The sequence below is a fragment of the Martes martes genome (assembly GCF_963455335.1).
Source record: "Martes martes genome assembly, chromosome: 4".
Lineage (NCBI taxonomy): Eukaryota > Metazoa > Chordata > Mammalia > Carnivora > Mustelidae > Martes > Martes martes.
Window position 1 is genome coordinate 65,610,129 of NC_137891.1, and position 16,557 is coordinate 65,626,685.

General features: G+C 35.5%; 1 protein-coding gene across 1 annotated transcript in view; it reads left to right on the forward strand.

Annotated features, from left to right (window-relative positions):
• ARFGEF1 (ARF guanine nucleotide exchange factor 1) overlaps window positions 1-16,557 on the forward strand; it is a 147,385-nt gene that overhangs the window by 101,863 nt on the left and 28,965 nt on the right. Inside the window, exons 18-23 of the mRNA XM_080801137.1 lie at window positions 572-743; window positions 2,711-2,862; window positions 6,442-6,570; window positions 7,470-7,628; window positions 7,868-8,018; window positions 13,407-13,497. Coding sequence (XP_080657263.1) covers window positions 572-743; window positions 2,711-2,862; window positions 6,442-6,570; window positions 7,470-7,628; window positions 7,868-8,018; window positions 13,407-13,497 — 854 coding nt within the window. The remainder of the gene's footprint in view (window positions 1-571; window positions 744-2,710; window positions 2,863-6,441; window positions 6,571-7,469; window positions 7,629-7,867; window positions 8,019-13,406; window positions 13,498-16,557) is intronic.

Here is a 16,557-nt window from a genome sequence, read left to right on the forward strand (position 1 = left end):
AAACTAAGATTTGAATTTTTTTTTAAAGATTTTATTTATTTATTTGACAGAGAGAGAGAGATCACAAGCAGGCAGAGAGGCAGGCAGAGAGGCAGGCAGAGAGAGAAGGGGAAACAGGCTCCCCCCTGAGCAGAGAGCCCAATGCGGGGCTCGATCCCAGGACCCTGAGAGCATGACCTGAGCCAAAGACAGAGGCTTAACCCTCTGAGCCACCCAGGCACCGCTAGATTTGAATCTTTTTACTACCATATGTTTTTAATATTTGTCATGGTCCTTTTTTAAAGACTGTGGCTAGAGCTCTTAAACCTTGGGCAAAAACAAATAGTTTCATTATTTGGTTTCCCTGTTTCTTGTGTGCCCATTTGAGAAGGTGTATTAGCATATGCCAGGCTAGGTCTTTTCTATATTGCCTTCATTTTCTAGGACTGTTTTTCGTTTTAATACATGTTGAATATTTTCCCCTTTCTGTCCTCAAAGTATTTATAAATTCTCTCCTAAGAGTATACATATTCTTAAAATAGGAATAATTTTTAAGTAAGTTTTAAGAATTATAATGGTTTTTCCTTTCTAGGTCAAAAATAAAATGACAAAGGAACAATATATAAAGATGAATAGAGGTATCAATGACAGTAAAGACCTTCCTGAAGAGTACCTATCAGCTATCTATAATGAAATAGCTGGAAAAAAGATATCAATGAAAGAAACAAAAGAACTCACAATCCCTACAAAATCAAGTAAGCAAAGTAAGTATCCAAATCAATTAAATTCTGATTGTTCAGGAGGATAAATAAGGTTCCCCAAGAGTTTTTCACTTGGTTTAGAGAAAATCAGATACTATTCTAATGAAAAGTATTATACAGTTTGCGGATCTAATTATGTTTTTTTTTTACCTTCTGAGTAAAAATAGAAGGGTATAATATGCATGGATTCATGTGCATTTAATAGATACTTGTCAATTTAGTAGTAAATCTCAGCATGTAGTTGGACATCAGCAAGACAACTTTGGGGTCCCCGCTAGTCTGACTTCAGCTCTCAGTCTTTTTCTGCCTCCTCATCATCTATAAGCAACACAATTCTATCTGTTCATCTATTGCTATACATAAACATAAGCTGGAAGTAGGAGTGAGTCAAGGATTTGGAGAAAGTTAAGATTGTGAGGGAGCTCATGGAGTTGGAAATCACTCCTTCAGATGCACCACAAATTATATCATTATAGAGGTCCTAGATCTAACCAGCATGGGAAGCCAATTGCGGGCTTGGCTCCATTCTAGACATGCTATACATGTGGGCAGTGGTGATTAAATTAGTACTAAAATCTGACTGTAAAAATAAGATGAGGGTAGTGGCTCAAGAATATAGCAGCTCAAGAATATGTAATACGGAAAGAAGACTCCTGCCTTTCTGAGCACTCCACCTGGAAATGAAATCTCAAGCTTTATGTCACAGAACAGATTGCAGTAGCACAATTCTGTTGCCAGGAGAGGAGCAAGGGCCTATGTGATATGTGTATTTCCAGAAGTTGAGGGCCTTTGTGATACATGTATTTCCAGAAGTTGATAGAGAATTATGAGAGTCAGGGGCTAACTAGGGAGATGTTAGAAGGAATAGTGAAATATAAATGGCCTTACCTTTTGGAATAATGTAGATGATGATTCTAAGGAGTTTTGGTACTCCCCTCATTTTATAGATGAGGAAACTGAAGTCCAGAGAGGTTAGGAAACTTAGAATCATAGAATCTGTAAGGTGAGTATAACGTAAAAAACTTTATATTGAATCTGTACAGCTAAAACCCAAAAAGTGGCAAAGCCAAATCTTGAACTGGTGTCTTTGGCTCATTTTGCAGTCCAGTACCAATCAGCAGTTTGCTTGGTTGTGTTATTTTCAGCTCTTCTGCTTATAACGTTGTTAAATATATTGCTTAAGACTTCATTTTCACACCTAAGTAGATGCCAATTCTGTGACTTAGCGGTTTTTTCAGACCCATAATAAAACATCTTCTTACCCTCCTTTCTCTGGCCTATTTTGTCCATGGTGGTAGAGTATCAGTGAGAAGCAGGATATGGGAAGGCTGTAGGTATACTGAAATATTGATGTCATCCCGGAATGTTAGGGCCACTGGTTTCTTGTTAACTTGGGAGTCATCATTCAAGCCTGTGTCATCCAAGGATGCCCTTGCCTTTTACTTGTCTCCTCATGTTTTCCCATCCCATATTTGGGTTGTTTCCCTAGTTCTTCCACTGTGCCAGATTTATACCTACTCTATTTCCTTCTCATAGGTTTTCCACTTATCCCCAACTCTTAGTTCAGGAATTTTCCCCCCATTTTTGAGGTATAATTCATGTAGTATAAAATTAAACATTTTGAAGTGAATGGTTCAGTGGCATTTAGTACATTTACATTGTTGTGCAACCACCACCTCTGTCTAGTTCCAAAACATTTTCATCACCCAAAATAAAACCCTTGTACCTATTAAACTTAACATTCCCTCCCTCTTACCAGCCTCTGGCTACCAGCAGTCTGCTTTCTTTTTCTATGGATTTACCTACTCTGAATATTTTATATAAATGGAATCACACCTTATGTGAACTTTGTGTATGGCTTTTTAAGACTATACCTAATTAGTATTAATTGGTGGTATTTATTATTTTATAGTAAAAAAGACATTTAAAATGCTTTATATCTTAAATGCTAATAGTGTTTGTTATTTCAGATGTAGCCAGTGAAAAACAAAGAAGGCTTCTGTATAACTTAGAAATGGAACAGATGGCCAAGACAGCAAAAGCACTCATGGAAGCTGTGAGCCATGTTCAGGCACCTTTTACAAGTGCAACACATTTGGAGCACGTGAGACCCATGTTTAAGGTAAGAGTTACTAATAACTTTTGGTTGCAGTATACATTTATATGTAACTTTGTTCAGTGTGTTTTTAGTTAAGGAAATAACAGTAATTATAGCCCATTAGTGTAGACCTGGAAGCAAAAGCAATGTTATCTAGGATATAGCAGATAGAAATTTTTTCTTAAAGAGAATGAGTAAAGGTATACACTACTGGCAATTAATAAGTGTGTGACCTTAAGAAATAAGAATGAGAAGATTTCAGAGAATGATCATTCATCTTTGGCCTGGTTTTCTCCAAATGAGTTCTGTTTAAACCTTTGGAGTTACCTTAAATTTCAGAGTGATCTTGAACTTCTGGCCAGGAACTCACATGAGGGTTCCGAGTATACCTGCAGTGCAAAGAGTAGAGTGAGGAAGAAAAGCAAGTGTTACTTGTGTTTTTAGGTTGATCTAGTAAGAATGATACTTACTGGTTCTTTAAAATTTGATTGCCTATTCCTTCTTCATTTTCCTGTTCGTTTTTCCTATCCTTTCTCTAAAATGCGAGGGTAAGCAAGCAGTGAATCAATAAGGATTACAAGGAAAGTCTAGTCGAGGTTGAAAAGGGAAAAAAGGGTTAAGTACATTCCAACTTGTGGGACAGTGTGGTAGGACGGTTTGTGGAGGCTAAAGATTATGATTTGAGTTCTCATTCAGATATTAAGTATACATATGTATGGGCAGTAAAAGAGGACTACAAGATTTCTGTGCTTTCTTTTAGCTCTAAAATTTTATAGTTCTACCTCTACTTGAACTTCTTTGTGATAATGTTATTTCCAAAAGTTGGTGAAGAATTGTGGGATCGGGGAGAGGAGCCTAGGGGAGGCATTGTTGGAAGGAATAGTGGAGTATGACTAGCTTTATCTTTTGAAATAATACAGAAAATAATACAAGAAACAATTTCTCCTTATTATGAAACATTTTTATAAAGCACCTTTTTGTTTTGTTTTGAATAGTCTTATATTCTTGTTTTTCTTCTCAAATGTTTTTGATTGGTGGAGGTGGAGAATGAAAAATAAAGCAGAGGAAACCAGCCATAATTTTATCACTCAGAAAAAACTTCTGTTGCTATGTTTATATACTACTTTTTTGTATAAATACTGCTTTTTAAATATTTTTTTAAATCATTTTATTCATTTCTTTGGCAGAGAGAGAGACAGCAAGAGAGAGAACAGAAGCAGGAGAATGAGAGGGAGCAGGGAGCCCAATGCGGGGCTCGATCCCAGGACCCTGGGATCATGACCTGAGCTGAAGGCAGATTCTTAACAGGCACCCCTTAAATCTTAATTGAATAATTGTGACCATACTATGTGTAGAATTTTGTATCTTGCTATTTCTCACATAATAAGTATTTCCCTGTATCATTAAAAATTTTTCATAAATAGCTTTTATTATTTATTCTCTAGATTAGTTCTAGTTTATTTAAACATCTTCTAAACTAGCATCAAGAATCTTCCTAAGCTTACTGCCATTTATTTCTACTGCCCCTAACCTCTCCAGACATCCTCATTTCTCTTCTTATTATTGTAGTGTCCTGATACCCTTATGTACTGTTTTTGTGCTCCTCTTATCCATTTACAGAGGACAGAATGATCATTTTAAAATACAAAATGAAATGTTGCCTTCTTCCTTAAGGCTCTTCACTAACTTTGCATACTATGATGAAACTAACACACCCACATCTGCAACCTTGTGTGGTCTGGTTCCACCTGCCTTTCCAGCCTCATTGCTAGATTTCTTTTGTTTTACTAGGCTGCAGTCACACTAGCATTCCTTCAGTTTCTAGAACATACTAAATTATTTTCTCTTCGAGCATTCTTACAAGCTGTCTTTTGTCTAGAATGCCTGTTCTTTCTTTGCCCAAGTGGTTTCAGCTTTAAAATGTTACCTTTTCAGACAGGTCTACCCTACCCCCACCATCCAAATTTGGTCCCTTTTCATAGTGTGCTATGCTTATCCTTCATTGTATTTACAACTGTTGTGTTTATATATTTACTGATTTTTAGAATTTAGTATCTATCTTTTTACTAGATTTTAAGTTCCATGTGGCAAGGGACTATGTTCTGTTTACTTTTCCCAATATCTTGCACCATTCTTAGCTTATAGTAAGTGTTCAATAAAGAAGCATTGGCTAAGTAGCAGAATAAATTGAGAGATTTTTAAGATGTGATACAGTATTAAGGGATATGAATATTATTAAGAATCTTTTTAAATATTGCCAAATTGTATTTTCCAAAGGCATATTCAGTATGAATGGATAATTTCACTGACCCCTGGATATTAGGTGTAGTTTGATAGGATAAATCATTGTCTTTAATTCCTGATGGAGTTAAACATATTTTTTCACTGGCTTAAGAACCATTTATACTTCTCTTGTATAAATATTGCACAGGTTTCTGAATAGATGTGCTGTTTCTTTTCTTACAATAGAACATTTAATTTATTACTTCCATGGGGTACTTCACATTTTAAAAGTATTGTACTTCATATGCTTCCCAAAACACCTTTCTGTAGTGGCAGTCCAGATATTAAAGAGGGAGAAAATGAGGTTCAGAGAGATTAAGTGGCAGAGCTAGGACTAGAAATAAGGTACTGTGGCTTATGTTTCTTTGTTTAGGAATTATATACTTGTAAACTTTCTGATGTTACAAACAAAGCTTTGGGTAATCCTTTGGGTACGTTTTCTTCTTAATAATCTTGAAAACTTTGCTTTTTTAAAAATTCCAGTTGTCATTTTTACAGTACACTGGTATAAATCTTTTCATCTTTATGGTTACATAGATATATAGTTTTGCTTCATTAGAACCTATTAAAAGCAACAAATGCTCATATTAGACAGTTAAAAGTTACACAAGCACACACCAATATATACTCATATGTTTTGATGTCAGAATTTTCAGTAGTCCAAAGTAGCCCTTTTTGTTTGGTTTACATTAGGTATTCAGTGTTACCTACTGGTAAAATTTAGTATTTGTTGGTTTTCGCAGTTTGTAACAAAGAAGTATTTTATTGAACTATACTTTTAAAGTGTTGTCCAACAAGGAACCAGGCATATCACTGATATTTCAAGGTAAAATATTTGACTATAAAAGAAGTAAGGCTAAATGATGTCCAGGGAGCAAGCTGAAAGAAAAAAGAATAATGTAATTATTGCGAGTAGAAAAATGACTAAAAGAATTTTCTTAGAAATAAAATCTGTGAAATACTGCAAGGGACAAATCTTGCAGGGAGAGATGAATTCTGAAAGTAGGGTTAAGACTAATAGCATTTGTGAATAGTGACAGTTTCCATTTCTTATTGATGTGAATAATTTATAGATTCTGTACTTAAAATATGCCTGAGGTCCTCTACTGAATTTGTAGTCTTACTGTCTTCCTGTCTGTCACTTATTTAAGCCCAGGAAACATTACGTATTTTTTCCCCCCAAAAAACTCATTTTTTTTTCTCAGAACTTTTTCAAATCATTTATTATCTGAAGCTTTGAGAAATATCAATGTATTACTATCATAAAATTTAATTATCACTTGATATTCATGATATAGTTTCAATTTTTAATTTTTCTAGTTGGCTTGGACACCTTTTCTGGCCGCATTTAGTGTGGGTCTGCAAGATTGTGATGATACTGAAGTAGCCTCTCTTTGCCTGGAAGGTATAAGATGTGCAATCAGAATTGCATGCATTTTCAGCATTCAGGTAACAAAGAATTTTGCCTTTGTAGCCAGTCTGGAAAACATAAATTACATATGTCATGGCTATAATTAAAATTATTTTTTGATGTTTGACTTACCAAAAACTAATTTCAAGTTTATGATGGAATTTAAGTGCATCTAATGTTTAATTTTCCAAGAAACTGACAGAAGAGGTGGTTCTGTATTGATGCATCTGGAATTCATCATAGCAACTTTGGTTAGCATTTTTTTTCTCTGCAGAATATTAGCTGTAGCCAAAGTTTCTAAGACTTTGAATTTCTATATGTTTATTTGAACATCTTATTTAAATATGTTGCATGTTCATTCTTACTGTATCATACTTTTTCATTCTTAATGTGCTTATATATATTACTTTATAACTTCACTTAAACCTAAGAAAAGTTACCTTGAAAAGAACCAAGTATTTTAATTTTCATGAAGCCAGGCCCTTCTAGTAATTTATATACTTTGTCTGATAATAAATTTTAGCCAAAGCTTGCCTTCTTTAAAAAAAAAAACCCATTTCACATTTATTTATGAATGTTATGGCTTAAAAAGCACAGCCTAGCTGTAGAGAAAAAACAAGCACATTTATAAATTATGTTTCTGCCAGTCTGCACAGTACTTGAAACATAAGCACTCCAGGAATGTTTTTTACTATATGAATTCATTTGTTGTCACTAAAATAGCATCTTGATTTGACATCTCCATTGTGTTTAGATTTTAGAAATTCATCCTTTTTTATTTTATCATCTTAAATAAAAACACTATAGTTTGAGGTATGTAATTTGTCAGTTAAAAACTTACTAAACAAGTAAACAGTTTGTCAGTAGGGGATTAGGGATCACTCTGTTGTGTTTTTACATTTTTAACAATGTAAGTATCCTTTTTTCTTTTTTATAGCTGGAAAGAGATGCATATGTCCAGGCACTAGCAAGATTTACTTTACTTACTGTGAGTTCTGGTATTACTGAAATGAAACAGAAGAACATTGACACAATAAAAACCCTTATCACTGTGGCTCATACAGATGGAAATTATTTAGGAAATTCGTGGCATGAGGTATAAGCACTTTATTTTCAACTTTGCAGTTTGGTTTATAAAATGATTTAATGCTTAATATTCTACTCACTGACATGCTTAAAGTGTTTGGGAAAAAATTTAGTGTATTCAGGATACGTTTAATTTAGCTTTTTATAATGATTTATAATGTAGCCTATATTTAAATACTGGCTTTGTATGTTTAAGTATTTTTGTAATCATTTTTAACTTGGAATTATTATTTTTTCTAAATAATGAAGATTCTGAAGTGCATCAGTCAGTTGGAGCTTGCACAGCTTATAGGAACTGGAGTGAAACCTCGATACATTTCTGGAACAGTACGGGGCAGAGAAGGATCTCTTACTGGAACAAAAGATCAGGCTCCTGATGAATTTGTGGGTCTGGGGCTAGGTGAGAATTTTAAAAATTATTTTTATGAAGTGTCAGAGATTATTAACTTGTTCAATATATGTAACTTTATTCTGGCAATGAAATACAATTAGAGGGAGATGATTAAATGCCCTTTGGCTAACCTTATGGGAAAAGGAAGAAGACCATGAAGAGAACCAGACCATTTTTGCCTGGTCTGGTTTGCAACATTAAGTGGCCCTTAGTCTAAATCTCATAGTTGGGAATAGGAGAAAGGCGCAATTTAAAATGACCTATTTTCAACACTAAGCAGGTAACTTAAATGAGTGAAGGCTTGTATAAGATGATAAATAGTTGGGGCAGCTGGAGAAAGCATTCACATTCAGATTTCTTAAAAGGCACTATGCAGTCCTAACAAAACTCTTATACTGGTATAGAAACTTTCCCGTGGTTCCTTATCTGCTCAATGTGGCCAGGAACTTCCAGATTTAACCCAGTAGAACAAAGGAAAATCCTGGTGACAATGGCTACAGAAGAACTAAAGACAGTACATTGTTTTTTAAGATTTTATTTATTTGACAGAGACACAGTGAGAGAGGGAACACAAGCAGGGGGCGTGAGAGGGAGAAGCAGACCTCCCGCCGAGCAGGGAGCCCAGGGAGCAGGGAGCCTAGGGCTGGATCCCAGGACCCCAGGACCATCATGACCTGAGCTGAAGGCATACGTCCAACGACTGAGCCACCCAGGAGCCCCAGAGACAATAGATTTTGAGTCATAAATGGAAAGAGTATCACCAGGGAAGAAACAACATTTGGACTGTCTTTGGCTTTGAATACCATACTTTGGGGTTTGAATTCTTTCGTATATCTTCCTTACTCTGTGCAAGTTACTTTAACTCTCTGAGCTTTGATTTCCACTTCTGCAAACTAATAGTAATATCTACCTATAGGAGTCTTAGGATTAAATAAGAATATGTATAAATGGACTTCACACAGTGGCTGGTATATTAATGGTTTGTGGATTGTTCGCTAGCCATTTTCCCCACCCCACTTCCATCCAAGAAATTTAGAGACATGACTTAAAAAGAGCAGGAAAGAGATGAGATCTAGGAATATTTACCTTTTAAGGTTTCTACTCTAGCACTGTATTTCTGGATATTTTCTATCTTTTTATCTTTTAGTGATTTCTCTGTTGTTGCTCACAGTAAAAATTTATAAGGAAATCCAAAAAAACCTTCCAAGTTTGAAAAAATGATCCATAGGGAAAGAAGCAACACCAGGACCATGTGTGGCTTCAAGCTGGACTGGGGACAGTTATTTCTTAGTGATATTTCAGCCATGGCAGCCGGCAGGGCCATTCTGTTACCCCAGTTGGATCTTAGATGTGGTGGTTTTAGGATGTGAAGGTGTAGACCTAATAACTTGGCCAGCAGAATTTAGAACCAGTGAGCACATTTATGGTGACTTGTATCACCTGGAAGTCTGAGATACAGATGAAAAATACTTACCAACAAGTGAAATGAAATGTGCATTGATTGATTCAGTAACTTTTGAAAGCCCCCCCCCCCCCACCGCCTTATTCATTTTCTTTTTGGACAAGGCCTTAGGAGTACAAGAAGACTAAAATAATGACAGGTGCAAATTGCCAGGGCTTAACTTCGGCAAGTAATAGAAGTAGGTTACACTAAAAATAAAATACTGGTGGTGTATTTTATCTTTTAAAAGTTTTAGTCAAGAGAAATAATGATACTTGCTGGTAATGTTTCCTCATATACTTGAAAGTAAAATTAGTTTAATCATTATTGTTGGACTACTTAAGTTGTAAGAACATGAGATGACTTGCCTTCTCACTTCAGGAAAATGGAAATTACATGAAAATAAACACTTTTTGGATCTAGAAATGAAACTAAAAGTTCAGGCTTCCAAGCCACTCAAGCAACCAGCCATATTCTTCCACTTCTCTTTCAGGCTTTATCTAGATTTCATCTTATCTCATCTACTTCTCTTTTTGGCTTGCTCCATTCTCCACTCATTCCTGATTGATTAGGTCTCTCATTTTTGAGTCTATATCCTAGAGGGATTCAGTCTGTTGACTTGTCCCCTGTTGGGCAGAGTTTTCCCTTCAAGCCATCTCATTGGTTATCAGCTAGCCCAGTCCATCCCTGTCCATCTGTGCCCTGTCGTTTACTCAAGCAACAGATGTTTTCTTCAGCAGGATGCTGTAGTCAGAATTTAGGCTAGAAGAGGATGTAGTCCAGACATTCTGTATATATATGGTCTTTAAAAAATAAATTAATATCCTCCTTTATTGATAGCATCCACCTTCTAGTATTCCACGTAACTACCATAATGGGGTTGAGTATATGTTTATCTGACTTTCTGACTGATATCAAGTCTGTACTTCCACTTAATTATTAAGAATACACAGCATATTTTTTTAAAAGGATTTTATTTGTTTATTTGAGAAGGAAGGAGAAAGAGAGCACAAGTGAGAGGCAGAAGGAGAAGCAGACTCCCCGCTGAGCAGGGAGCCCGACAGGGCTCGATCCCAGGACCCTGAGATCATGACCTGAGCCAGCAGATGCTTAACCAACTAAACCACCCAGGCGCCCACGTAGTATATGATAGAATTGTATCTATACTGTGCTCTTAAGGTGTATGTCAAAGTTTAAATATTCAGTGCTTTGGACATACAAATTTTTTTTTAAGATTTTATCTATTCATTCGATAGAGATCACAAGTAGGCAGAGAGGCACGCAGAGAGAGAGAGAGAGGAAGGGAAGCAGGCTCCCTGCCGAGCAGAGAGCCCGATGCGGGGTGCCATCCCAGGACCCAGGGATCATGACCGGAGCAGAAGGCAGAGGCTTTAACCCACCGAGCCACCCAGGCACCCCTGGACATAAGAATCTTAAGTGAATATTCACTGCTACCTCTTTGTTCTTTATTTAACTATTTGTGCTTCTGAGTGATTTGTTTGGTAAAGATGGAACTATTAATCTATTATGGTGTGCTGTTATACAGATCTTTGGAAGAGTCCATGTGTTTTTGAAATAGGTTCTTTGGATTGGTAAACAATTTTTTTTTTATTCCTCTAAATATATTTCTTAATGATTACAGATTACTATATTTAAATATAAAAATTAAACCTCTTAAATATAAAAATAAAAGCTTTCTAGGAAGAATATTCAGATGGTACATGAAAGAAGTTAGTGGTTATGAGCATTACTTTTTCTTACAGATTTTTCTTCGTTAAATTCCTGTAATGTGCTAATGTGCTCCAAGTGTTGCTTGACACTATTCTCCTAACCACTCCAGTTCTCTTGTCACTTATTTCAGGTTTTCATCTTTGTTCACTTATATTATAGAAATAGACTCTTTGTCTTTCTAGCTCTAGTATCTCCTATTTCACTGTGTTCTACAGATAGTACCAAAATTATCTTTTAGAAAATAGGTTGCATTATGTCAGTCTTCTAAAAAGTCTGTTGTTGCTTGTTTTCAGTCTTTTTTTTTTTTTTTGGAGATTTATTTATTTGAGAGAGAGTATGCACACATGTGCATGAGCAGGGGTGAGAGGCAGAGGAAGAAGGAGAGGGAGAGAAGCAGACTACCTCCCAAGTAGAGAGCCTGACATAGGGTCGATCCCAGGACCCCGAGATCATGACTTGAGCTGAAATGAAGAGTCAGTCGCTTAACCAACTGAGCCACCCAGGTGCCCCATATTATTCCCTGTTTTCAAAAGCAATACACTAAGTATAACAGTCAAGGTTCTTCACGTTTTAAGGTTAGCCTTTCTTTCTAGCTTCATTTCCTACTACTGTTCTGTCCCATCTCTCTTGTCCCCAGCTACATCCTCCATTATGGCTTTAACCAAGTGTGTTAAAACATGATGTTTACTGTCATCCTTCCATTAGTTTGTATACACTGCTCCTTTTCTACGTGATTATCCTTCTGGGTCCAACTTGAATTAATACATCATTGTATATGAGGGTTTTTCATGAGCTAATACCCCTATTCTCCTTCCCCTACCAAAATTAGTTCTGTTTAGCAAAGCTTGTATTAAATGTCATTAGTTTATCTTGTCAGTGAAGGAATTAACTGCATTTTACTTAAGGTGATTATAAGTCTGTCTCAGTCTGTGGCTCCTGGTAAATTATAAACTCTCTGAGGTCAAGGATCGCATCTTTTTTACATTGTTCAGTTCCTGGTAGAGAATTTGAATTCAACTTCTTTAAATAATATCATCATCCATTATGGTTGCAGTCATAAAGGCATTTAGTGAGTATCTGGTCAGTTGAGTCAACAGATATTTCTTAGTATCTCCTTTGGACTTAATATGGAGTGATGCCGAGAAATAACAACCAAAAAAATGCGTGTGTGACCTGATTTCTTGCCTTGGGAACTTTTAATTGTGCTGAGAAGGCAACATTAACACACCATAGTAATTTACATGAAACTGTATGGAAGAAATCCTGATCTGACTATTACTTATTTAAGTAAATGCTTCATTCAGAGGAACAATGGGAGGAATCCTTCCTGAGAACTCAGTTTGGGTTTTAGATAGCTGAGGGGTGGCCTGAATAGATTTTGTAATGGCTAGAATGTTGAAGGGCACTGCCTTAAATGCTAGGCTTTAAAAGTTTATGCTTTATCCTGAAAGTCATAGTAAGCAGAATGAATATGATGAGATAGAAGAATTAATCTGACAGGAGACTAGAAAGAGAGATTGAAGAGGGGAGAAATTAGCAGCAAGGAAAGCAGTCAGGAAACTATCCATAATATGGCCCTAGAATTACAGGGCTCTAAACTGAGTAGGGATGAAAATGAAGGAATGGTTCCAGAAACAGTTCAAAAGAAAGATTTAGTGACTGGTGGAGGAGGGGAAGATATCAAAGATGATTTTGAGATTAAGAGTTTGAAAACTGGGAAAATTGTTCTGCTGTCCAACATATGGAACCGATTTTGGGGGGAAAGAGAAATGATTCTTTTAAATAAGAAGATATTAGAAAATACAGTTAAAATTCCAAAAAGCGTGTGTAAATAGAGGACTGGAAATTAAAAAGGGAGATCTAATTATATGGAATTGGGAATCCTGAGAAGATAGCATTGGAACTACAGTTAGTGTTTCTTAAACATTAAGGGAAATTATGCGTACCGTCTTTAATTTAGTGGTCTGAATTCTCAGTGCCCCTAATTTGTTAATCTCTGGAAGCACAATTTGTCTTTATAACCATCCATGTCTGTATGCCATTTAGTATAGCTAATTAAGCGCATTTGGCCTTGATAGGTCACTGATGCCAAAAGAATTATTTACCCAAAGCTTTGTTTCTTTCATAGGAAAATAACTGATTTCAGATATATGTTTTAGAACTATAAGTGTATTCTTCCACTGAATTATTTTTGAACTGAAATGACTCTCTTTTATGTGTGGTAGTCGGAGGAAATGTGGACTGGAAGCAGATAGCAAGTATTCAGGAATCCATTGGAGAAACCAGTTCTCAAAGTGTTGTTGTTGCTGTAGATAGGTAAAGTATTTATTTTTTTTCTTTTTCAAATGAATACTATTTTAATTCTGTAACATTTAGGTACATTTTGCTCTGTAATGGTTAAAAAAAGAAAAATTACTGCCAAAATAACTTTCCTTAAGCAGTAGACTATATATTGTGATAGACGGTGATTTGATGGTAAAGTACCTATAATTTTGCTCTTCGGATCGTGGAATATAGGAAGGAGATAAACAGTATGAAAATTTACATTAATATAAATTAGACATTAATGGGCATTAGGGAAATGGGAATCTTGATGAAAAAGAAACACATGTTTTATTTTCTTTATAGAAAACTAATTGGTATCATTATCCCTTAATGAAAATGGTGTGTAATCTTTCAGGTTCTATTTGATGTAAGACTGCATTATGGGTAAATGAAGGATTTGCTGGCAATTCTCATTGCAAACTTCTTTGGAAAGGACTTCAGAGTGTGTCTTATTACCAAATATTTCTCATTTTTAGTTTATTTTCTAAAAGTGACCCCATACTAAGTGTTCTTCTGAAGATTAGCTTTTTCTAGATGAATGCCCAAATATTTGAAACTTAACATTTCACAACACTGACATTTAAATTTTTTTATTACTTCTGGTGAAACTTGCAGATGTATAGGATGTATTTTTTCTTGGTGCTTGGAGACTTGTGCTAATCCAGAATTTTACTTCAGATAAAACTTCTTGCTCTTCAGTACAGACTGAACTAGAGTATTCAGTGGCTACTGATCCTGGAAATATTCCCTGCCACTTTTTCTTTGAAAAGAACTTGTAATCTTCACTTGCATACTCTTTTTTTTTATAAGGGAAGGAGGTCATTTGCCTTTTCCTAGTGAAGGCTGAAAAAAGATTGCATATCCTCTAATACTCCCTGTATGACTTGAAGGCTTACCATGTGCTTGGCACTTTTCAAAGTACTTTCCGGGTATTACTTATCACTTGATACTTCCAGCAACTTCATGGCATGAGTATTATTATTGTCCTTAATTTATAAATGAGGAAACTGAGACAGGGGTGCCTAAATAACTTGCTCATCCCCACAACTAATCTTATCTTGATTATTGTTGCAATAACGGTTTCAGCCACAAAGAATTTTGAGGAGTGGTGCCAGGACATATATTCAGGCAGCACGTCCCTTCAGCGTACGCTCTTCCCTCTCCACCTCTCTGCCTGCATGTACAGCTGGAGAGCAGTGTAATAATGTATGCCCTTCTGCTGTCAGGGTAGCTTGTTTCCAGATGATTTTACTGTCATTATGAGAATCTCTTCAGGCAAGAGTTAACATTTTACATACTATTTATATCCATAGTATATTTTATATGACCAAAGCCAGTTCTAATTTATCCATCCATCCACTGTTTGTTGCGAGGAGACATACCACTCGTTTGAGTAAATGATATGCCTCTCCATTTTAAGAATTTAAGGTATTTTAGAGGAGTCTTAACATAAATTCTGTTAGTACTTTGTTGTCTCAAACTCATCATCACCAGATAATTTCTGCAAACAGAAATCCAATGTCTGATTTTACACAAAACCTCAACATTTAAATTTTAGCTTGTAATAAAAGCATTAAAAGTTACATCTTTGATTTACTATTAGATTATATTCTTGTGTGGTGCTTTTAACTTTCTCATTAAATTTCTTCTGAATTTCTTTCTCAGTATCTGAGTATATTTTCATATGTAATATTCTGACTCTAAATTCATAAGCTAAGTCAGATAACTTAGGAAGTATACAAGTCAGTGTAGTGAACATTGTCAGGCATCATCCTGGAAAGTTTTGTACTTGTAACAAGTCATTTTCTTGTCCTTACGTCTGGTGTTCTGAATAATCTGTTATGACAAGTATAGGAAGTAAATGTTTAAAATCAAAGTAATTTTTTTTTGCTTAATTATTTATAGTGCCTGTTTATTAAGAGAAAAAATATATGATTTTATTAAAAGCTATTCTAACTGTATAGGAATCGATTTTGTCCAGGAATGAGTTACCACTGAAAGTTAAAAACCAGTACCATAGTTTATGTTTTTATTAATTTTAATCACACCAGATCTATCTTTATACTGGCCCATCTCACACTTTGGAACTTTGTGTCTCCCTTCAGAAAATACATGTAGCTCATCCCCAACTACATTTGCTCATAATATCTTCTGATTAGATCTTAGAAATAAGTATTACCTCTGACATTTTCACTGTAAAAATTTTTTACTTACATGTACAGTAATTTAGTTTGCCTCTGTATTGCATACAGTTTAAAGTTTATGTGGTCCAGAATCTGCAGGTTTTGTCAACTTTATTCTCTTTTTTTTTTTGTATTGCTGCATTGATTTTCATTTTATGGCTGAAGCAATAATATCTTTTGTTTTCCTGCTCATAGTTTTCAGGAAATGTTATTTATTTATTTATTTATTTGGTTATTTAATTAATTAATTTATTTTTAGCATTCCAAGATTCATTGTTTATGCACCACACCCAGTGCTCCATGTAATACGTGCCCTCCTTCATACCCACCACAAGGCTCATCCAACCCCCCACCCCCTGGACATGTCTTTTAATATTAGCACACAAGATTCTCATGCATCTGTCCTTGGCTTTTCATACAGGGAATGTAAAATCTGTTTCATAGACTGATTTTGTGAAACATAGCTCCGTTCTTGTGCCTTAGTTTATGAAGGCTGAACTTGAAATGCCCCCACAGACTGCCAAGCTCCTACCATATGGCTTCTCTGTAGCGGGGCATTACTAGAAATAAAGTGACCTCTCAGAGGCTACCAAAGTGAGTAGGAATTTGAATGCCCTTTTTCAGGATGCACGCTCCCTCTAACTTTTGTCACCCTGAGTTTGTAAACTTGTCTGATTGCTACTGGTATTTCTTTGTCTTTGTTCTCCATCATTTTAGGGCCTTCAGAGAATTTATTGCTTCTTTCCACTGTAATTGCATATAATCTCCATCTCTGCTTCTGTTCTTTACTCCTTTACTCTTTGCAGTTTGCTTCCTTCTCCGTCTAAAGAATTTTTTTTTTCTTTTCTTCCTTTTCTTGTTGTTTCTT